Source organism: Capricornis sumatraensis, chromosome 2 (assembly GCF_032405125.1).
Source record: "Capricornis sumatraensis isolate serow.1 chromosome 2, serow.2, whole genome shotgun sequence".
Classification (NCBI taxonomy): Eukaryota; Metazoa; Chordata; class Mammalia; order Artiodactyla; family Bovidae; genus Capricornis; species Capricornis sumatraensis.
In genome coordinates, this window is record NC_091070.1 from 13,955,785 (window position 1) to 13,977,083 (window position 21,299).

The window sequence follows — 21,299 nt, forward strand, 5'->3', positions numbered from 1 at the left end:
CCCAGAGCATTCAATAGGGAAGGAAAAGAAGCAGGTGTCTGAGGGGCAACTCCACGGGAGACTGCAGAGCGAGCTGACCACGGGGAGGTGTGTGTCCGTATCCAGCAATAATCTAGAAGGACAATCCAATGAACACTTTAATCCTGTTACCAACGCTTATTAATACTTACTGTGTTTCGGCCCTAATCCAAACACTTTATATGGGCATTATATCTCATTTAATCCCACAACCACCCTATAAGGTAGGCAAAATTATTATCCTCTGTTTCAGAGATGAAGAGGCAATGGCTCAGAAAGGTTAAATATTTTGGCCCAGGGTACTCAGCTAAGACCTGAACCCAGGCAGTCTGGTTGCAAGACCACCTGCTTTTAACCACAGTGAAAAGCTTCTCAGGATACCTGGATATTCCAAGTGAAAAGGCTCTGAACCTGGATTCATGGTACCTGGATCCTGGGCCAATTCTGCTCCTAATTTATCGCCCCTACTTAGTGTAATCCTGAACAAATCATCTGAAGTTTCAGGACCTCAGCTTGCCCATACATACAAAGACAGGTTGCAGAGAATCAGGAACACACGTGCGGCATACATGCCTCCCCTCTATCACCATGGCACCCATCAGACATCACTAATCAACCACAACACACTGAGCCCAGGTGAAGACTCACTGATTCTCTACCCTGTACTCAACCACTATGTATCAACTGGAATTGACAGATGAAATGCATTTGCTTTCCCAGAGTTAAGCTTGTTTCTAAGGTGTCTTCTGACTCTAAAAATCTACAACTGTGTTACTGGGGTTGTAAAGACAAAACTTTAGCCCCATTCCAAATAGATTTTGTCCTTTCGCTTCCATCTTCCTTCTGCAAGATGGACATTATGTTACACGTGGTCCACTCCACTGTCTCCCCAGCCCGCAATGGATGAACCAGACATGCTGGCCCTCTCTCTCCTCGGTCTCTCTAAGGGAGCCCAACAAAAAGGAGATCTAAGGCCAAAGCCACTGACATAACAGGATGAAGGAGTGCAGGTTCCTTTGTGCTAAGCACTGTGTTTCCAAAAAGTTCCACTTAAAATACAAATACTCCCTAGAGATGGTAACACGGGAAATTATTATCAGTCACTGACACCTTAGAGTGAGTTTCTGCCTCTTTTTCCAGCTTCAGCAACTAATCGATAGCCCAGTTCTGTGGGATGGGATAGATTCCAAACACAGGTTCTGTTTCAGAGAAGGTCATCCTAAAAAGAAAGTTGTGGGAGGGGGCATTTGGGGAGGGGAGCCACTGGAGTGGCTGAGAAAGCTTAATGAATAAAACATGCTACACAGCTGCCAAGGATACTTGCATTTTAATAGGGAACAGTTTGGGGCCAAAAGAATTAATCTCTAATGGTGGAATTACAAGCATCAGCAATGATTTAGGGAGGTAATAAGCAAAGGAAGTTGTTCCAGCACCCCTGAAATCCCAACAAATGAGCTGACGTGAGTGCGCAAGCCCGCAGCAAATAGCAAATATGCTGCAAATTTAAGGGATTAATAATATTATTACTGACAACTTCTGACTCTGCCTGCCAGTGACCAAGCCTGCCACTACAGAGACAAACTCGGATGCTCATGGGAGCCCAGGACACGCACTCTTTGGCCTGGAAAGCATCCATTTGGGAACTTAGTTGCCAGAAAAACTGAAGAGAACCCTTCCCTCCATCTGCCACTTAATCACACACACTGAGAAGATGCATAATTAATTTGTTCTCAACAGTTGCTCTGTGGCTGGAAGAGTGAGGGCATTTCTGGAATGGCAATTACAGGCACACACAAAAAAATGTCATGTAACAGGCAGAATCACACATCCATCCAGCCTGCTTTGCTTCCCTTCCGCATCAACCCTGTTCAGGCCATGGACCTGGGTGTGCAACAGGAGTGCGAAGGAACAAAAAAAACAAGTCCTGAAAGATACAGAGGAGGAGGACTCTAACCTCAGAAAGGGGAAAAGGTGCAAAGTTCAGGCACAAGGTGAAGATCAATGAGCAGGGCATTTGAGGGACAACTAAACACCCACATGAATTCAATGAAATTAACGGATTCTTGCTAATTCCACTCATTGTGACAATGACATGAATACATACCAAAATGTCAGTTGTTAGAGATGCCCACTGAAATTACAGGTGAAAAGCCCTGATTTTTATAATTTAAAAGTCTTCAGCAAAATAAATAAATGGAGGAATTATGGCCAACTATTTTAGATCCAGGTGCCAGGTGCCAACTATTTTAGATCCAGGTGCCAGGTGCCAACTATTTTAGACAGGGTTCACCTTACTATTCTTTTTTTAAATACATCTGAAATTTTTCATATAGAGTTTTTGTCTGTGCTTTTGTTTTAAGATTTAAGGCAGATCCCTACCTGTTGTTCCTAACATTTCACTGTAGCCCAGGAGGCCGTGTGCTCTAGACCTGGGCCAGCCTTTCTTGTCTCACTGTGTGCCACATGCCCTGTCACTCACCCTAGTCCATCATGTCAGACTCCTTTTGGGTCCTGGAACAGCCATGCTCATTCCCACCTCAGGACTCAGGCTTGCAGCCTCCTTTTCCTAGGGCCAGCTTCATGAGCATGTGACCCGTGCTACAGTCAGACTGCACCCTGCACTCAAAAGGGCTTCACACCGTGGTTTAACATGAGACAGAACAACACCCCCCAACAAAGATGTCCACAACCTAGTCCCTGGAACCTGTGAATATGTCACTTTCCTTGGCAAAGAAGGATTAAGCCTGCAGAAGAAATTGAGGTCCCTGATCAGCTGACCTTGAGATAGATCAGCTTAGATTATCCAGGTGGGTCTAGTATAATCACAATGGTTCTAAGTGGAAGAGGAGGGCACAAGAAGAGAACCAGAGATGTGGCAGCATGGGGACCTAGCCAGACACTGCTGGCTTTGAAGATGGAGAAAGAGTGCTTTGAGCCAAGGAATGCAGGTGGCCGATAAAAGCTAGAAAAGGCAAGGCAGGGAACTCTCCCCCATAGCTCCCAAAAGGAACACAGCCCTGCTGGTGCTGACACGTTCATTTTAGTCCAGTGAGAACCAGTTTAGACTTCCGACCTCCAGAACTGTAAAAGAATAAATCTGTACTGTTATAGGGGCTTCCCTGATAGCTCAGTTGGTAAAGAGTCCACCTGCAATGCAGGAGACCCTGGTCATGCAATGCATGACCTCCTGCAATGCAGGAGAGCCTGATCCACTGGAGAAGGGATAGGCTACCATTAAGTTTATAGTAATTGGTTAAGCAGCAATTAGGAAACTAATACAGCATAGCTGTCCTGAAATTCTTAATTTTATCTTTGGATGTGGGTTTTGCAAATAAAGCCAAATGGGACGATGGAGCAAGCTCACACGCAAGGGTAGATGGAAGGCCATAATGCAATTAATAAAGCTGACGGAAGTTCACATGCAGCTCACACACAGTCCCATCTCCGCAGTGGGTTCTTGGCTGCCCTTTCCTCACCCCAAGCCCAGTACCCCAGCTCCATCTGGCCTCCCTGCCTTCTCCCCACAGTTACAGCTGCTCTCCTCCCAGCAAGGCAACCAGGTCATGTTGGAGGGGGAGGCATACCTTCTTCCGTTGCCCTTTGTGCCCACTGGGGGCCTTGGTATAGGCATAAGAAGGGTCAGGGTCACTTCATGCCCAGTTACATTCCTCTTCATCCCAGCAGTGAAAACACAAAATGAAACGGGAGGTGTCTGGCTGGGCTGACTGGGGCAAGTTGGAATGAGATGCTTCACTCCTGCACGCATGCTCAAATAGTCATTTTCAGAGTGCAAAATACAGTTGCTGTTTTTTTGAGGGGGGGGGGTTGCGATAGGATAACTTAAGGTTACAAAGGACTATGATTTATGTTGGTTACCCTTTAGTTTAACAGATGAGAGTATAACATTTAAATATCTATTTCCCTCTTTCCCCATAAGTTTTTCTGCATGTTCACATTGAACTTGAGCTATGGAATGAATTTGAGAACCATGTCTTGAATGAAGTGTAAAAAGATACACAAATTAAAATTTTTTAAAAAAGAAGGGTCAAGGTCATACAACTGTCAAGCAGTATCCCTCCACATCCTAGACCAGCATCACCAAGACAAGCTCAGCAGGTGACTCAGCAGGAACTTCTCTCATGCCCAGTCCACGGCCTGAGCACCTCCCAGCACAGAGGCTGTGAGCTCCTGGGAGTTTCCCATCCACTGTGGGCTGGGGCAGCAGGGCTATGGGAAGCGGAGACTGACTCCCCACACAGCCAGAGGCCGGCATGGTCACTGTGCACTGGACCCCGTGAATTACATAACCCGCCCTGTCTCTTCCATATTCTCTCAGCTTTTCACGTGCTGGTTCTTTCAGCACTTCTCAGTTTCATCTGAAAAAAAACCCACATCAGAGAGTGTTTCCTAAGCCCAGCTTCAGTCACTCTTTACCCCATGACCACGTTTCATCTCTTTGAGGGCACTCAGCAAGAGCTGACATTATCTGGTTCACTTACCTCCTTGAGTCACTAAAAAGTATTCACCGAGCCCATTTTATGCCAGGCACTGTTGTAAGTGCTGAGGGTACAGTGGCAAGAAAAACAGACTGAGTCTCTGCCCCGCTGGACCACACACTCCTGTGAGTGTCATCAATTGCTAACAATCTGCTATCCCCTCAGGAGCACACTGCTTACACCTGGCACCTCACACAGTGCCTGGCACGAAGTAAGTGCCCAAAAACATTTGTGCAGGGACGTCCCTGGAGGTCCAGTGGTTAAGACCTCACCTTCCAAAGCAGGGGCTGCAGGTTTGATCCCTGGCTGAGCTTCTCTGGTGGCTCAGATGGTAAAGAATCTGCCTGCCAATGCAGGAGACCCAGGTTTGATCCCTGGGTCAGGAAGATCCCCTGGAGGAGGGAGTGGCTACCCACTCCAGCATGGTTGCCTGAAGAATTCCTTGGACAGAAGAGCCTCGCAGGTTACAGTCCATGGGGTCACAACGAGCTGGGCATGACTAAGAGATTTTCACTTTCATACTTTTTCTTGGGAAGCTAAGATCCCACATCCCCTGTGGCCAAAAAAACAAAACATAAAACAGAAGCAAAGTCAGTAAAGACTTTTAAAAATGTTCTACATCTCAAATTTTTAAAATCTAAAAAAAAAACAAACCAACCCACAATTTGTTGCACAACTGATTGTGTGAAAATGAATGGCCCAGGTACTTTGGGCTGTGACTGGGCACAGCATGGAGACATCCTTCTTCATCTTATAGAGGGTGGAGCATAAAGTTACATCCCAAGAGCAAGAAACTGGAGGGAAGGAGAGGCCTGGAGACAGACTTGGGGTTGGAGAAGGACAGTGCCCCATTCCCGAAGCATGTGGCCGTCAATCAGCCTCACATATGTCCCGCCATTATCTGTCAACAGTTTATTTGTATATTTAAGTGAACTTATTCCGCTAATTGGACATATGTCTCATGGTTCTACAAGGAAAAGTCTATTAAAAAGTCTTGCTGTAACAGGCAAGAGCTTTGAGGGTAGTTTTATTCAGGAACAGGAAGGGAGTTGAGTGGATTTTAATTTGGTAGAAAATAGCTGCTTGGGGCCAAGACAGTGAGAAGCAGGAAATCAAGAACAGGCTATTAGATTATTAGTGTTGTTAACAAGCGCCTCCATCGCCCATACAGCTGCAGAACGCCTTCCATCAACTTTATTAGCTGTATTATGGCCTTCCATCTACCCCTGCTATTCCAGCGATCCCCATTTTGGAGAGACGTGGCCACTGAGGCAAGAAAAATGCATCTCGCCCAAGCCAGGATGAGTGTGGCCTCGGCCCCTGCAGCCTTCCAAGCACATCAAGGGGCGAGAATTTCGGAGTCTGAGATGAACAGCCCAGAGGGTTTCAGGAGAAATGGTGGAGAACTTGGGGGATGGGAGAGAGGCAGAGGGAAAACCCTGGACTGTCAAACTCCCTGAAACAGCAAGTTCACCCACGCCTTGACTGCTGGCTGAGAGGAAGACTGGAAGCTCATCCGGCACAGGAGAGAGTGCCGGGGCATCGAGTGGTTAGAGGCACAGGCTTGGGAGCCACACTGCCGGCGATTAAACTCAAGACCCTACACTGGGGACTTCCTTGGTGGCCCAGTGGCTAAGAGTCTGCGCTCCCAACGCAGGGGGCCCGGGTTTGATTCCTGGTTGAGGAGCTAGATCCTGCACACCACAACTAAGGAGCCTGCATGCTACAACGAAAGATGCTGAATGCCACAGTGAAGACCTGGTGCAGCCAAAATAAATAATAAACTTAAAAAAAAAGACCCTCTTAGTGGGCTGAATGATGGTGCCCAAGAGATATGCCCATGTCCTAACCCCCAGAACCTGTGACTGTGACATTCAGTGGACAAAAGGGTCTTTGCAGGTGTGATTAAGTTCAGAATCTTGAAATGAGATCTTCCCAGATTGCCCAGATAGGCCCTAAGTCCAATGACAAGTGTCCTCAGAAGAAAAGAGAAGACAGAGGCAGAGACTGGAGCGGTGCAGCCACAAGAAGGCCTGGAGCCAGCAGCAGCAGCAGGAAGGAGGCGTCCCTGGAGCCCCCAGGGAGGCCTGGCCCTGTCGGCACCTTGTCCTCACAGTTCCAGCCTCCAGAACCGTGAAGGAACGAACTTCTGTTGGCCACCTTGGTGGTGGCCATTTGTCATAGCAATCACAGGAAACTAATATACCTGCTTCCTAGCTGTGGGGCCTTGGACAAGTCACTTAATCTGTGCTTCAGTCTGTCCAAGGAGGGATGGTAACAACAGGATCCACCTCGGGGTCCTTGTGAAGTTATAACACAGAGAGAGCTCTTGGCACAATGCCTGTCCCGTGGTGTTCGGTCTACGTAAACACTTGCTTTTAGCATCAGAAGCCACCTGGGGAACCCATTTTAAAAAATGGGTTCTCCAGGCCTCACTCCAAAATCACTGAAAACAAATTTCAGACTATAGGGTCTAAGAGTCTATACTCTCAAGGCTCCCCAGGTACCTCTGATCATCTGCCAGGTTAGGAACCATCTGTGAGCTGTCACCTCCACAACAGAGTCTCTGCTGTTTCCAGGAAGCTGTCCTTCTGGATGCTGATTTCACAGCTGTACTAAACCACCCTGTCCAGCACTCAAGTACCTTCACAGTAAGAAGGTCCAGCTTTTGCCGAATCCCCCATTGTGTAGCTTCACCCCATTTCCCTGTTGTGGTAGAAACAGCTTAGTCAGACCAAAAGCACCCAGTCCAGGGTGAGAAAGGAAACTGCAGGGAGACTTTCAGTGGAAAAAGCAATCAGCAGTGAGAAGCCCAGCCACAGTCAGTCTGGGATGGACTCTGAGAGGAGGAAAGAGAGGCTGAAGTTGGGGTTTCTCCAGCTCCTGCCCCACTGTTGCTGCTCAGTCGCTCAGTCGGGTCCAACTCTTTGTGACCCCATGGACTGCAGCACACCAGGCTTCCCCATCCTTCACTATCTCCTGGAGTTTGCTCAAACTCATGACCGTTGAGTCGGTGATGCCATCCAACCATCTCATCCTCTATTGCCCCCTTCCCCTCCTGCCCTCAATCTTTCCCAGCATCAGGGTCTTTTCCAGTGAGCTGACTCTTCATATTAGCGGCCAAAGCACTGGAGCTTCAGCTTCAGCATCAGTCCTTCCAATGATTATTCAGGGTTAATTTCCTTTAGGATTGACTGGTTTGATCTCCTTGTTGTCCCAGGGACTCTCAAGAGTCTTCACCAGCACCACAGTTTGAAAGCACCAGCTTTTCAGTTTGGTCATGGTGAAAGCATCCCATCCAAGGTGAAAAAGGAAACTACAGGGAGGTTTTCAGTGGAAAAAGCAATCAGCAGTGAGAAGCCCGGCTGTGGTTAATCTGGGATGGACTCTGATATGAGCAAAGATGGGCTGAAGCTGCGGTTTCTCCAGCTCCTGCCCCATCAGCACAACACCATCTCTGGGGAGCAGGGCCCTCTGCCCTCTGCCAGCTCCCCCACAGAACCAGGGGGCAGGAGCAGTTGGAGAGCAGCGCGGGGGCGGCAGCAGGAAGCCAGCCCTGAGGATCAAGGCAGCCCATGTAGGCAAGAGAGCTGCAGACACTGTACACGAGGAATTGGCTAATGATGATAATCGTGCTGATCAGAGTGGAGAGATGCCTCGCACAGGCAATGGCCTCCCATCACCGGAAAGCCACGGGCTTATTTTGTTTCATTTCAGCTGTGGCCTTTGGAAAGAGATCACTGCTTCTGAGCAGCAGGAACAAACACCATCCCATCAAAGAGCTTCAAGCCCGAAGCAGCCCTAACAGATAGACCGGATGAGCTGGGGGGAGAGAAAAGCTAGAAAGAGAGCGGCCAAGCCCAGCAGGGGAAAGACCAAGGCAATGGTGGGCACAAGCCAGAGTTTGGCCCGGCATCTGTTACAGATGGTGCAGCCTGTGTTTTCCCAAGTGTGACCTGGTTACCAGGGATGGTATGCAAAAAAGTGGCACAAGAGGCGATTTGGGGTGGTACCCAGAACACCAGAAAAACAAATCTTATTTGCATATGCATTAGACCCACAGAAAGAAAGCTAGTCTATCAAATCTGTGGTTTCACAGATATGTTTGCTTAGAACAAAACCAAATAAAGGAAAAAAGAGTCAATAAAATGCAAAAGGTCATACCAATACACGAATAGTGGGATATAAAGAAGTGAGTGGGAATGATAACCAGTGAATTCAAGACAGTGCTTGCTGCTGGTTATACAGAAGGGAGGCTAGAATCAGGGAAGAAGTACTTAGGAGTCTACAATTGTATGGGTAAGGTATCACTTCTGAAACTGAGCAGAGAGTATAAGGGTGGTCACTAAATTATTTTATATCTTTTTTAGGTTCTATGTTTCACTCGTTTTAATAAGATAAGAGGCATGCAGACATGGGTACTACTTCTGGCCATGGTCCATAAGTCACTGGGAAGTTTAGGGCAACCAAGAAGACAACTTGGCATTTGCGTGGGCTGCCTGGGAACCACAGAAAAGCCACACAGTGGGCCCAATCTCCAGGGGAAGCACAAAGCCTGCCACATTCTCCCCCAGGACCCTCACTAATGGGAATGGACCCCCAAAAGGTTTTCTGCAGCTCACACCAAGGCCCAACAGCCTCCTGCAATGGAATTCTCTCTGAATCTGAAAGACGCTGGGGTCAGGGCCACTGCAGAAAGTCATGGAGGTTTGCAAGGCAATACTCAGAAAGGTTTGCGTATACTGAAAAGGAGGTGCTAGATTCAATAGCAGACTCTGGTCTCCCTACACCACAGGCCTGGTCCTCAGATGACCCAACCAGAGCAAATTAAATGCAGCTCATGCTCCTGCAGAAATTATCACAAACTCTGAGAAAGCCAGTCATCAAGGCGGCAAGGATTCAATTTCCCTCCTGCTCTGAGCAGCACACTCTGAGGCAAAATATTCCATGATGACAAACGAAAGCAGCAAAAGGAGTCTGTGGGACAGAGTCCATGAAAACTCACTGAAAAGCACCCACGCCAGGTCGACAGACACCGAACGTGCCATGGAACAGTGGCACCATTAGAAAAGGCAACCGTGGAGGAAGCCATCCAGGCAGGTACCCCCAGCCCCAGCTGGGTTAGCAGCCCCTCCCATGCAGGGCTCCTGCCCTCAACCTCTTGGCTAGGATAGCTGCTATCTGGGGCCAGAGCTACAATGAAAACACACTGATCTTCTGCAACTGGAGATTTCATGCCTGCTCCCCCCACCAGGCTGTGGGCAACTGAAGGGCAGAGGCTGAGCCTTATTTCCCTTTAGATCCTCTGAGCCTGAGCCTGACACAGCGCCTGGCACAGAGCAGTCTCGGTTAACGCCGGTTAAAATAACAGGTGGGTGGAAGAATGGTGAAGGCATGCACTTCACCATTGGCCAGACAGTCCCAAGTTTCAGAGAATATTCTTACAGAGCCAGATGCTGCTACAGTTCCCCTCGCACAGCAAGTAGATCTTTAAAATATCTATTGAATTATCACACCCTCACTAAGCTGAGAATGTAAAGTGAAGTGAAAGTCGCTCAATCATGTCCGACTCTTTGCGACCCCATGGACTCTACAACCCATGGAATTCTCCAGGCCAGAATACTGGAGTGGGTAGCTGTTCCCTTATCCAAAGTTGAGAATGTGGTTATCCTCAAAACCAGCAGTTGTTCAGCAACTCAAGAGTTGAAACACTTTTCCAAAGCCAAGAGCTAGCATCTACTGATTCCTCTGGAGAGTCTACACTCCCCTCTGTTGGGGAATGCAAACCTCCCAATATTTGTTGAATTAATAGCTCTTTGGTTGGTGGATTAAATAAGTAAAAGGATCCCAGGGAGAAAGCTCTATTGCCCTTGTCTCTCCTCCACTGTTTCCCAAGCCTACCCAAGGCAGAACCACAGCTTCAGGGCTCCCACTAGGGGAGAAACCACACAAACATCTTTGGCTCTACTTTTTATCCAACTTGGTGCTTTCCCTGAGATTGCAAGTGGATAAAAAGGGAGACAACCAAGTATAGAGGGCAAAGAACCTGGGACTCGGCAAGATCTGGATGTCCAAGAGCAAGTCCAGAATCTGCCACAAACCTGCATGGTCCTGAAGAAATCAACGCCTGCCTCTGAGTCTCCAGTCCCACATCTATACACTGGAGCCTTGAGCGGGCTGATGCCAAAGATGTGTTTCAATGGATCAAGTATAAACAGCCATCGCCTTACCTGAGACACTTATTCCGCTCCTCTGACCAATAACCACTACTCAGAAGTAGAGTCCATTTCCGCCCCCCAAATACCTCACCGTATGCCATAGTTCTAAAGGTTGACAGAGTATGACTCCTTCCCCTAAAATGTAGAATTCAGGAATGCTGAAACAGTCATCCCATATTCCAGCCCGAAACAGCCTGTGTCCCTAAACAAAGTCAGGTGTGAAGGTTAATAGGGCTTAACGGGCAGCAAGGGGTCTTAAGCAAATAGACAGCTGCCTCCCCTTTAGAGGGTAAGAGCGGCAGGTGAAGCTCCTGCCCTCGAGTTTCAAGACTCGGAGGGAGCCCCCCAGAGGTGTAAGCTCCTCTCTCTCCCTTCTCTCGCCCTCCCTGTGGAAGGAGCACTCATCAACTGGATTGGTGAGTTGGGCTCACCTCTTCCTCTCTCCTCCCTTTTGGGATCTGGAACTGTGTCCACCAGCCCCTCCCTGCCCTAAGAGGCAGGACCCCCCTTGAGAGGCTTGTCCTGCCTCATCTATACCTGGGGAGGTAAGTCTATCAAATTCAGAGGTGAAGTCCACCTGCTCCAACGCAGCATTAATCAGTAATAAAGCTGACATTTCTGTTCTCCACCCGGCAGAGTCCTGCATCTCCTTGGATCTGCTTCTCAGGCCAAGAGGAAAAGAATATTTACATCACTACCTCCTGAGCTCAAATATTTATTAACAACTATAGTAATTAATATGACACACACACACTGAGGACCTGAAGTACCCCAGGAGGCAAACCACAGGAGCCCAGTGACCGGCTCCGTAACAAGAAATTGCATTCAGCTAAAAAGATTCTCAGTCACAAGAGCAACCAAGGTCCCCTCCTGATATTAGGACTCTGATCAAGGAAGGAAAAGGCATATCCGATCCCTCTCACTCTCCTGCTCTTCCCACTGCAAACACACACACACACAGAGATCCAGTATGCTTCCCTAGAATATATCAGGACTTATCAGGCTACAAGGAACAGAAAACTGAACTCAAACCATCTGAAACAAAAAGAGAATTTCCTGGCATAAGTAAACGAAAAGCCCATTGGTGATCTAGATTCAGACTCAGCTAGACGTGAGCTAGATGCTCCAGATGCTCTCTAGATTCAAACAACACATCCCTCTACAATACTGATTCCATTCACAGACGGGCTTTCACCTCATGGTGGCAAGATGGCTGCCAGCAGCTCTAAGCCAACATCTGATACTCTCAACTAATCCAGCAGGAAAGACAGTGTCCCCCGAGGGACACCCCCAAAAGTTCTAGAGCTGACTGACGCTCACTAACCAGAACTGGCTTAGATACTCATCCTGGAATCAGAGGAATGGACTACACTGACAGCCCAAGTCACATGTCCACCCTGAACGTGGGGTGAACCCCACTCAAACCTCATGCATGTATGTATGAGATAGGGGTGGTTCCCCACAGGAAAATTTAGATGCTGACTCCCTAAAACGAGAATGATTCCTGCACTGCAAAATTAACATTCGTCCACTACACCCCGACCCCTCGGTCAGAATCAAGCCAGTGCTGCCTCCTCCAGCCCACTGTCTGGATGTCAGGACCAAGCAGTGACTTCTTTGTGCTTTGCTGCTGTTGTTATTTTAGTCGCTAAGCCCTGTCCCACTCTTTGGGACCCCATGGACTGTAGCCCACCAGGCTCCTCTGTCCATGGGATTTTCCAGGTAAGAATCCTGGAGTGGGCTGCCATTTCCTTCTCCAGGGGGTCTTCCTGACCCAGGCATCAAACCCCACATCACGTGCATGGACAGGCCACCAGAGAAGCTCTCTTTGTGCTTTATGCACAAGCAAGTTCACACCCGCCATCTCTGTCTACAAGCATTCTGGGCATCAGGAGCCTGGTTCTCCAAGGTAACCCGGTCCCATCCTGTGCCCTTACTGCATAGCAAAGTGCCCCTGTGCCCTAGAAGACACTCCTCCACCCTGGCTGGCTCCCACTCACTCCTGACACAGAGCTGAGTCACCACGGTGCCCGCCAGCTGAGCACCAACCTTAAAGTGCTTCCCGAAGTCACTGCCAGCCAGGCTCACCTGGCGCCCACACACTCTGGGACCCAGGGATGCTGGCTTGACAGGTGAGATACTTATGTCTTCCCCTTCACTCACTTCTCTATCAGTCTCGCAGACCAGAATAGATAAGAGCTCCGATGGAAGAAAACACTCCTGCGGTAGTTAGTTGTGCTCTTTCGTGCCGCCCAGCTCCCCCTTCCCAGGTACACCTCCCGGGGTCCAGCCTGCACCCTGTTATCCGGCGGCAGCCACCACCCGCTGCTGATCTTTCGTTAACTGCCAGGCCGTGCATCCCTTATTGCATCCCCCCAGCTTCTCCTTGACCTGCAGCCTCAATGCTTTCCAGATGACTGACACACGAGGGCCAACTGTCTTCAGGACAACCGCTCCCCTACCCCCTCTGCAGATTCCCCAAGGCAGAGGGCTTACCCCTGTTCCCATGGCCTAGATTTCTCTGTAGAACGTGCCTCTGGTGGGCTCCAAAGCCCACACATAGCACTGCTGAGTTGGAGAAAATGGAGTAAGGAAAAGCAGGTGGCGTTGAGTCTCCCAGACTAGGACTTCGAGATCTTCCAATAAAAGCTAACATTTTATTCATTCGTTCGTTTATTCAACAAACCTTTATTTAGGACCTGCTGTGTCCTGGGTACTGTAATAGGTGCCACAGATGTTCTCTGTCCTCACGGAACATACCTTCTAGTAGACATCTGACTTACTTTTGATACCTGTTTTATAGTTACATTTATAAAAAACTGGCTCAGACACTGGCCATATAATCCTAAGTGGCATAGCCACCTGTAGCCCACAGACAAGGACATGGCACTCCAAAAGGTTGAAAGACCTTCTTAAAGCACAAGCTCAGGTTTTCTGACTACAAACCTTACTCTTTCTTGGATGTCTCCCAAGGCAGGGAGCTAGCAGGTTACAGCCTGGCATTGAAACAGATGTTAACTCAGTTTCAGGCCTCATGGATAGAGGTAGAAGCTGCAAAAAAAAAAAAAAAAAAAAGAAAGACCCAGTCCCAGATCTAAAGGAATTTATGGTCTAAAGAGAAAGACACATAACCACCTATCGTGTATACAGAAACAAAGATAGAGTGATTAAATCCAAGTAAAAAGATATCTCTGGAAAGATGTCCAGGAAGCAATGATCACCTCCAGGCAGAAAAACTGGGTACCTGAGAAACAGGGAGAGGAGGATCATTTTGTATGTTCAAATATTATATATTTTGAATTGTGTACCACTGAATTTACTTCCAATTTAACGCCACTTTGAGGATGCAATCAGCCAAATCCTGAACGTGGGAAATTTCTCAGGATAAATGATCTGGTTTCTTCAACAACCAAATAGTTTCTCAGAAAAGGAAGGAGGGAAAATATTACAGACTTGAAAAGATATAGAAAACATCAATCAAATGTAATATATGCACTTTGGGTGGATACAGGTTTGAATCAACTTGAAAAAGAAATTTTGGGGGACAATGAGGAAGATTTGAATATGGACTAGCTATTAGAGGTATTAAAAAATTATTGTCAGTTTTGTTAGGTATGATGAAAGCTAAGCACCAAAGAATTGATGCTTTTGAACTGTGGTGTTGAAGAAGACTCTTGAGAGTCCCTTGGACTGCAAGGAGATCCAATCGATCCATCCTAAAGGAAATCAGTCCTGAATATTCACTGGAAGGACTGATGCTGAAGCTGAAACTCCAATACTTTGGCCACTTGATGTGAAGAACTGACTCACTGGAAAAGATTCTGGTGCTGGGAAAGATTGAAGGCAGAAGGAGAAGGGGATGGCCGAGGATGAGACGGTTGGATGGAAGCACCAACTCAATGGACATGAGTTCTAGTAGCCTCCAGGAGTTGGTGATGGACAGGGAGGCCTAGCGTGCTGCAGTCCATGGGGTCACAAAGGGTCGGACATGACTGAGTGCCTGAATGATCATGGTCCTATAGTTAAGGTGTTTGTTTAAGGTCCTTGTCTATTACAGATAGATACTGAAGTTTTTACAAATAATATGATGTTGGAGATTTGCTTTTAAGTATTTCAGCAAAAAATAGTAATGAATGAAGTAAATGAAGGGATGAATAAAGGGGACAGCAGATAAAACAAGACTGGCAAAATGCTGACAATTCCTGAAGCTGGATTAACAGTTTCATAGGGGTTCATACTGCTCTACCCTTGTGGATGGTTGAAATTTTCATAATGAAAAGTTTAAATTAAAATTTTAAAAGTAATTATTCCAGCCAGCTAGGATGACTAAGGAGGAAAGTGTCACAAAGGCAAGGTGTCTGCGCTGAGTCCTGAAAGATAACGAGGGGGCAGAGGGCCTTCCAGACTGAGCAAAGACACACAGATCTATCACACACCTCTGTCTATCACACACCTCTCTCTGGAAGAATCGAAGGTATCCATCATGCTCAGTCGCTCAGTCATATCTGCCTCTGCAACTCTCTAGACTCTAATCCACTAGGCTCCTCTGTCCATGGGATTCTCCAGGCAAGAATACTGGAGCGGGTTGCCATTTCCTCTTGCAGGGGATCTTTGCGACCCAGGGATCCAACCTGCATCTCTTGTGTCTCCTGCATTGGTAGGAGGATTCTTTACCACTGTGCCTCCTGGGAAGCCAGAAGATATCTCTACTTGACCCCAAACTCAACTTACATCCCACACAAGTGCCCTCTTGCTTAATCCCCCAACTCTCTGGGACATGCAGGCAGAGCACCAAAATCAACTACCGTCTTCTAAATGAGACCAGAGTGTGTGGTCGACAGTGCCACTCAGAGGCCTAGAGCAGGGGTAGCCTTCAGAGGACAGGAAAGCAACGAACCTCTTTCCATTGGGTTTTGCCTGACGAGGCAGTTTGGAAGCCAGCTGAGTTATCAGGGACAGCCTGCCTTCTGCCCTCCTGAGTCATCGCAGACACTTGCGTTCCCCGGGAACACACACCCGCCTCCCCAACAGCACCTTTTAGATTTATAACCTGAGAACCAGGGGCCCAGCCTCATGGCAGCCTGGCAGCCCACCCCCTGGGCGTTAAAACAGCTCCCCTCCTTCCTCCCAAGCCACCTGCCTCTATCTCCAACCCATCCCCTGCCCATCTCCAGCTACACACCAGAAGCTTGCTGGCTTTGCAGTCAGCTCTGGACTTATCTGGCCCAGCTCAGATGGGTCCCCCGGGTGCTTACCTTGGATCGAAGCTGCAGGTATTCCTCTGAGCCATAGGGGACACTCTTCAGGGATGTAAGATAGTCGTAACTGATCACAGCCGTCTGTGAACCAAGAAAGAGGAAGGCTTAGCACCAGACATCAAATATTACTCCACTATCCAAGGCCCACATCACCAGGCCCCTGACACAGGTGGCATGTTCAGAGAAGCAATCCCATCTAGTAGAGGCCCTGCCCCCAGATTCTGGTCTAGCTGGTTTCTCCCTATTAGTCAAGGCTCTGCACAAATACCACCCCTGCAGAGACCCTCAATCTAAAGAGACCCCCACCCACTGGGAACTCCCAATTATTTATCATGACAAACCACCATCCAAGGTTACCTTGCTCATTGGTTTCCTTGTATATGGACAGTCTCCACTTCATTAGAAATTAAGCTCTATAAGCACAAAGGCGTGTCCTTCCTATTCATCATCGTATCCCCTGCATCTTTCACAGTGCCAAGCGCCCAGGTGAGCGCTCAACAAATACTAGTTAGATGAATGCTGTTGGATAAACTTATCCCATCTCTCTGTATCACAAATAAACACCATTTCATATTTATGTTTGCTCTAACAGCATAAGTTTTAAATCTAGGTCCCTTGGTCAAAACTCCAGAAGAGGTTCCCTTATGTTTGATGAATCAGAAAGTTACAGGCTCCCAGGGATCTCAGGTACAGAGGAGGCTTGAGGGTTGTTGAGCCCAAACCTTCCTTTTTAGAATTCAGCAACTGAGGCCCTTAGAAACTAAGGGGCTTAACAAGGCTGGTATTAAGAAGAGTCCTTTGTCTATATTTCCAAATCCATTCCTTTGTCTATACTCCCAAAGTTTCATTCCATTCCACATATACTTACTGAATACCAGCCGCTAGCAAGACCCGGCCTGAGTGGTCCACAAGGATAATTAAGACCAGGGCCCTGCATTATGCTCAGTGAAATAAGTCAGACAGAGAAAGACAATACTGAATGGTATCACTTAAATGTGGAATCTAAAAAATGCAACAAGCTAGAGGATATAAAAAAAGAAGCAGACTCACAGATGTAGAGAACAAACTTGATGGTGTGGTCACTAGAGCCAGACTGCAGTGTGAAATCAAGTGGGCCTTCAGAAGCATTACTATGAACAAAGCTAGTGGAAGTGATGGAATTCCAACTGAGCTATTTCAAATACTAAAAGATAATGTTGTCAAAGTGTTGCGCTCAATATGCCAGAAAATTTGGAAAACTCAGCAGTGGCCACAGGACTGGAAAAGCTAAGTTTTCATTTCAATCCCAAAGAACAGCAATGCCAAAGAATGCTCAAACTATCATACGATTGTGCTCATTTCACATGATCACACAGTAATGCTCAAAATCCTTCAAGCTAGACTTTAGCAGTACATGAACAGAGAACTTCCAGATATACAAGCTGGATTTAGAAAAGGTAGAGGAACCAGCGGTCAAACTGCCAATATCCATTGGATCATTGAGAAAGCAAGGTAATTTCAGAAAAAAATCTATTTCTGTTTCACTGACTATGCTAAAGCCTTTGACTGTGTGGGTCACAACAAACTGTGGAAAATTCTTAAAGAGATGGAATACCAGACCACCTTACTGTCTCCTGAGAACCCTGTATGCAGATCAAGAAGCAACAGTTAGAACCAGACATGGAACAATGGATCAGTTCAAAATTGGGGAAGGAGTATGTCAAGGCTGCATATTGTCACCCTGTTTATTTAATTTCTATGCAGAGTACATCATGCGAAATGCTGGGCTAGATGAATCCCAAACTGGAAATAAGATTGAAAGGAGAAATATCAACAACCTCAGATATGCAGATGATACCACTCTTATGGCAGAAAGTGAAGAGGAACTAAAGAGCCTCTTGATGAGGGTCAAAGAGGAGAATGAAAAAGTTGGCTTAAAACTCAATATTCAAAAATTGAAGATCATGACATCCGGTCCCCTCACTTCATGGCAAATAGAAAAGGAAAAAATGAAAGCAATTTTTTCTGGAGCCCTAGATTTTATTTTTTGGGGGCTCCAAAATCACTGCAGACAGTGACTGCAGCCATGAAATTAAAAGACGCTTCCTCCTTGGAAGAAAAGCTATGACCAACCTAGACATATTAAAAGGCAGGGACACATTACTTTGCTGACAAAGGTCCATCTAGTCAAAGCTATGGTTTTTCCAGTAGTCATGGACAGGTGTGAGAACTGGACCACAAAGAAGGCTGAGCGTCAGTGTTGAAGAACACTCTTGAGAGTCCCGTGGACTGCAAGGAGATCCAACTGGTCCATCCTAAAGGAAATAAGTCCTGAATATTCATTGGAAGGACTGATGCTGAAGCTCCAACACTTTGGCCACCTGATGCAAAGAGCCGACTCATTGGAAAAAACTGTGATGCAGGAAAGATTGAGGGCAGGAGGAGAAGGGGGCAACAGAGGATAAGATGGTTGGATGGCATCCCCAATTCAACGGACATGAGGTTGAGCAAACTCCGGGAGACAGTGAAGGACAGGGAAGCCTGGTGTGCTGCAGTCTACGGGATTGCAAAGAGTCGGATGCAACTTGGTGACTGAACAATGGCAGCGGGGAGAGGGAAATAGGGAAGGGCAGAATTGGGGAAGGGGATTAACAGGTACAAACTATCAGGTATAAAATTAGAAGGATATATTGTGTAACACGAGGAATATAGCCAACATTTTTAAATAACTATAAATGAAGCATAGCCTTTAAAACCTGTGAATCACGATATTGTGCACCTGTAACTTATATAATATCCTACAGCAACCATATTTCAATAAGAGGATTTTTTAAATATCACTCCCCCTCAAAAAAAAAAAAGACCAGAGCCTGGATCTTTAAAGAATATACAGCCCAGTGAATCTACAATAACCTCAATAAAAATTTCAAAAGGAAAAAAAAAAAAAAAACCTAAGCCAAACAAAAACAAAAATCAAGTGCCCTAAATGCAATGTGATATCCTGGAGTAGATCCAGAAACAGAAACAGCATAAAACTGATCAAATCTGAATAGAACCTGGAGTTTAGCAAATAGCAATGTACCAATGTTACTTTCTTAGTTTTCATAAATGTATCATGGTCACGTAAGATTATAATATTATGGGAAACTGGATGAAGGGCATATGGGCACTCTGTACTATCTTTCCAACTTTTCTATAAACCTAAAATGATCCCCAAATAAACCACTTATTTAAAGAAGAAAAGAACGCACAACCCAGTGGCTGGTTTATACAGCACAGACTTATACCTTCGTCCCTGTTCTCTGACTATGCAAATTCCTAAGGTTCCATCCAACCCCGCTTCCCCTAAGACACGCATCCTGACTCCCAGCCCACAGGACTCACTCCTGTGTCTGAGGTCCCACAGCAGCCATCACCTGAGTCACGCAGCTTGACACAATCCCGGGCTTTAGACTGTTTTTCTGACCCATCCACGTGCGGACACTCCTCAACCAGAAGCTCTTTCAAGACAGTTCGTTTCTACCCCTGAAGGCTACAAGACAATGTTGGGCTCAGAAAGGGCCCCTAGCAAGCACGTGGGAATCGTTGCATATTCTATGGCCTGTGTGTCTATTTGCTTATCGTGAGCTATGATAAGTTACACTTTACATTGAGGAACAGGCCCCATGTCTGAGCCAGGCTGGGGAGAATTTAAAGGAACGATTAGACGAGAGCCCAGACAGACTGTGCTTCGGAGTATATATCTGCACCAAGGGGAGGGACGCATGAGCTCATCCTGCAGCAGACCACGGAGGAGAGGAGGCGCGAAGCGTGTGGCCACCTGCCCACCACGGAGCAACTACACAGTGCCGTCTGGAGGAGCCGCCTTCAACAGAGGTACAGAGGGCACCATCATACCAGAACATGACGCTGAGCCACTGGAGAAAACCTCCAACAGTCAAATATTCGGCTCTGCTTCTCTTAGTCTGGGGCTTGGGGCACATCCCCAAAGTTCTTTCAGGCCCCGACACTCTTGAGTGTGAGCCCTGCGTCCGTCATGAACCGTTCCCAGGAGCTCACTGGAGGCAGACCAAGTTTTCGCCTAGGATTTAAGCAAAGCTGCAAATGCCTCTTTCCCTGTGTGTTTGCTGAGGAGACCGCCTGATGAGTCGGTCCCTAAAATAAGAAATGGAAGGTTCTGCAAAGGTAACTTTCCAGAACAGAGACCCTGGGCAATCCCACTCTATGTTTTACTTCAGGATGGCAGAGGTTGTGTGAACAGGGACACAGGGCAGCACGGGGGGCAGTGCACCTCCATGACGGTGCAAATGTGTAGTGAGGGCTTCGCACATGTGGATCGCCACATATGTGTGACTGGCGAGTCCATTGGCCACATGCATGAACACCTGCAAGCAGTGCTGCGGTCCCTCTGCCCCTCCCGAAAGGAGAAGAACCTACCGTGGCCACTGCTCGGCCCACCCTGACAGCACCAAAGTCGCTGGGGTCCAAGTACTTGTTGCTGTAGAGGCAGATGCCAGAGGCAGCGAGAGCCACACTAGTCCACGAGGCGAGCTTGAGAGCCTTTCTGGCCATGTCCCCAGACCCTGCAGCGGGAAAACATAGAAAGGGGAGCAGTTAAAGAGTGTCAGACGGAGCCAAATGCAAATCCGGGCTCTGCCACTTAATAGACTGTACGATTTTGGGGTCATTTTCTCAACCTCACTGCATCCACATTGCCTCATTTGAGAAACATGATGATACCTACCTCAAAAGTTGCTGGGGAAGCACTTCCCTGGTCATCCAGTGGTTAAGAATCTGCCTGCCAATGCAGGGAACAAGGGTTCGATCCCCAGTCCCGGAAGATGCCGCATTCCAAGGGGCAGCTAAAGCCCATGTGCTACAACGACCAAGCTGTGATCTAGAGCCCCAGCTACTGAGCCCACATGCCACAACGAGAGAAAGCTCATGCGCAGTGACGAAGACCTAGTGCAGCCAAAACAATATAAACTAAAAACTAAATTTAAAAAAAACTAGTTGTTGGGATAAAATGAGATCACATGTATGAAATGCTGAGCGCAGTATCCAGCACGGGTCAATGCTCAAAGCCGTGCTTCCTTTCACAGCACCAGGCACTGTGCTAGGCACTAGGGAGAGAGCCAAGAGAACAAAGTTCTTAACACTCTAGAGGGGGTGGCAGACCATAAGGTATGTATTAGAAGAACGGCAGGCAATCAGTGCCAAAAAGAAAATCAAAGCGGATAAGAGAAAGGATGATGAATATGTAGTCAAGCATACTGCTTTAGATAAGAGAAGCGAGAGCACGGTAACTTCTGTTCCCTGAAAACTATTAT

At 47.3% G+C, this 21,299-nt stretch overlaps 1 protein-coding gene across 6 annotated transcripts in view; it reads right to left on the reverse strand.

Moving 5' to 3' along the window:
- Positions 1–20,541, reverse strand: part of ADCK1 (aarF domain containing kinase 1) — a 113,530-nt gene extending 92,989 nt beyond the window's left edge. For all 6 annotated transcript variants that reach the window (XM_068965315.1, XM_068965313.1, XM_068965317.1 and 3 more), the window contains exons 1-2: positions 20,407–20,541; positions 15,988–16,071 (exon numbers count right to left, since the gene is read on the reverse strand). In XM_068965315.1, the coding sequence (XP_068821416.1) occupies positions 15,988–16,071; positions 20,407–20,541 (219 nt within the window). The remainder of the gene's footprint in view (positions 1–15,987; positions 16,072–20,406) is intronic.
- Positions 20,542–21,299: the final 758 nt, after the last annotated feature.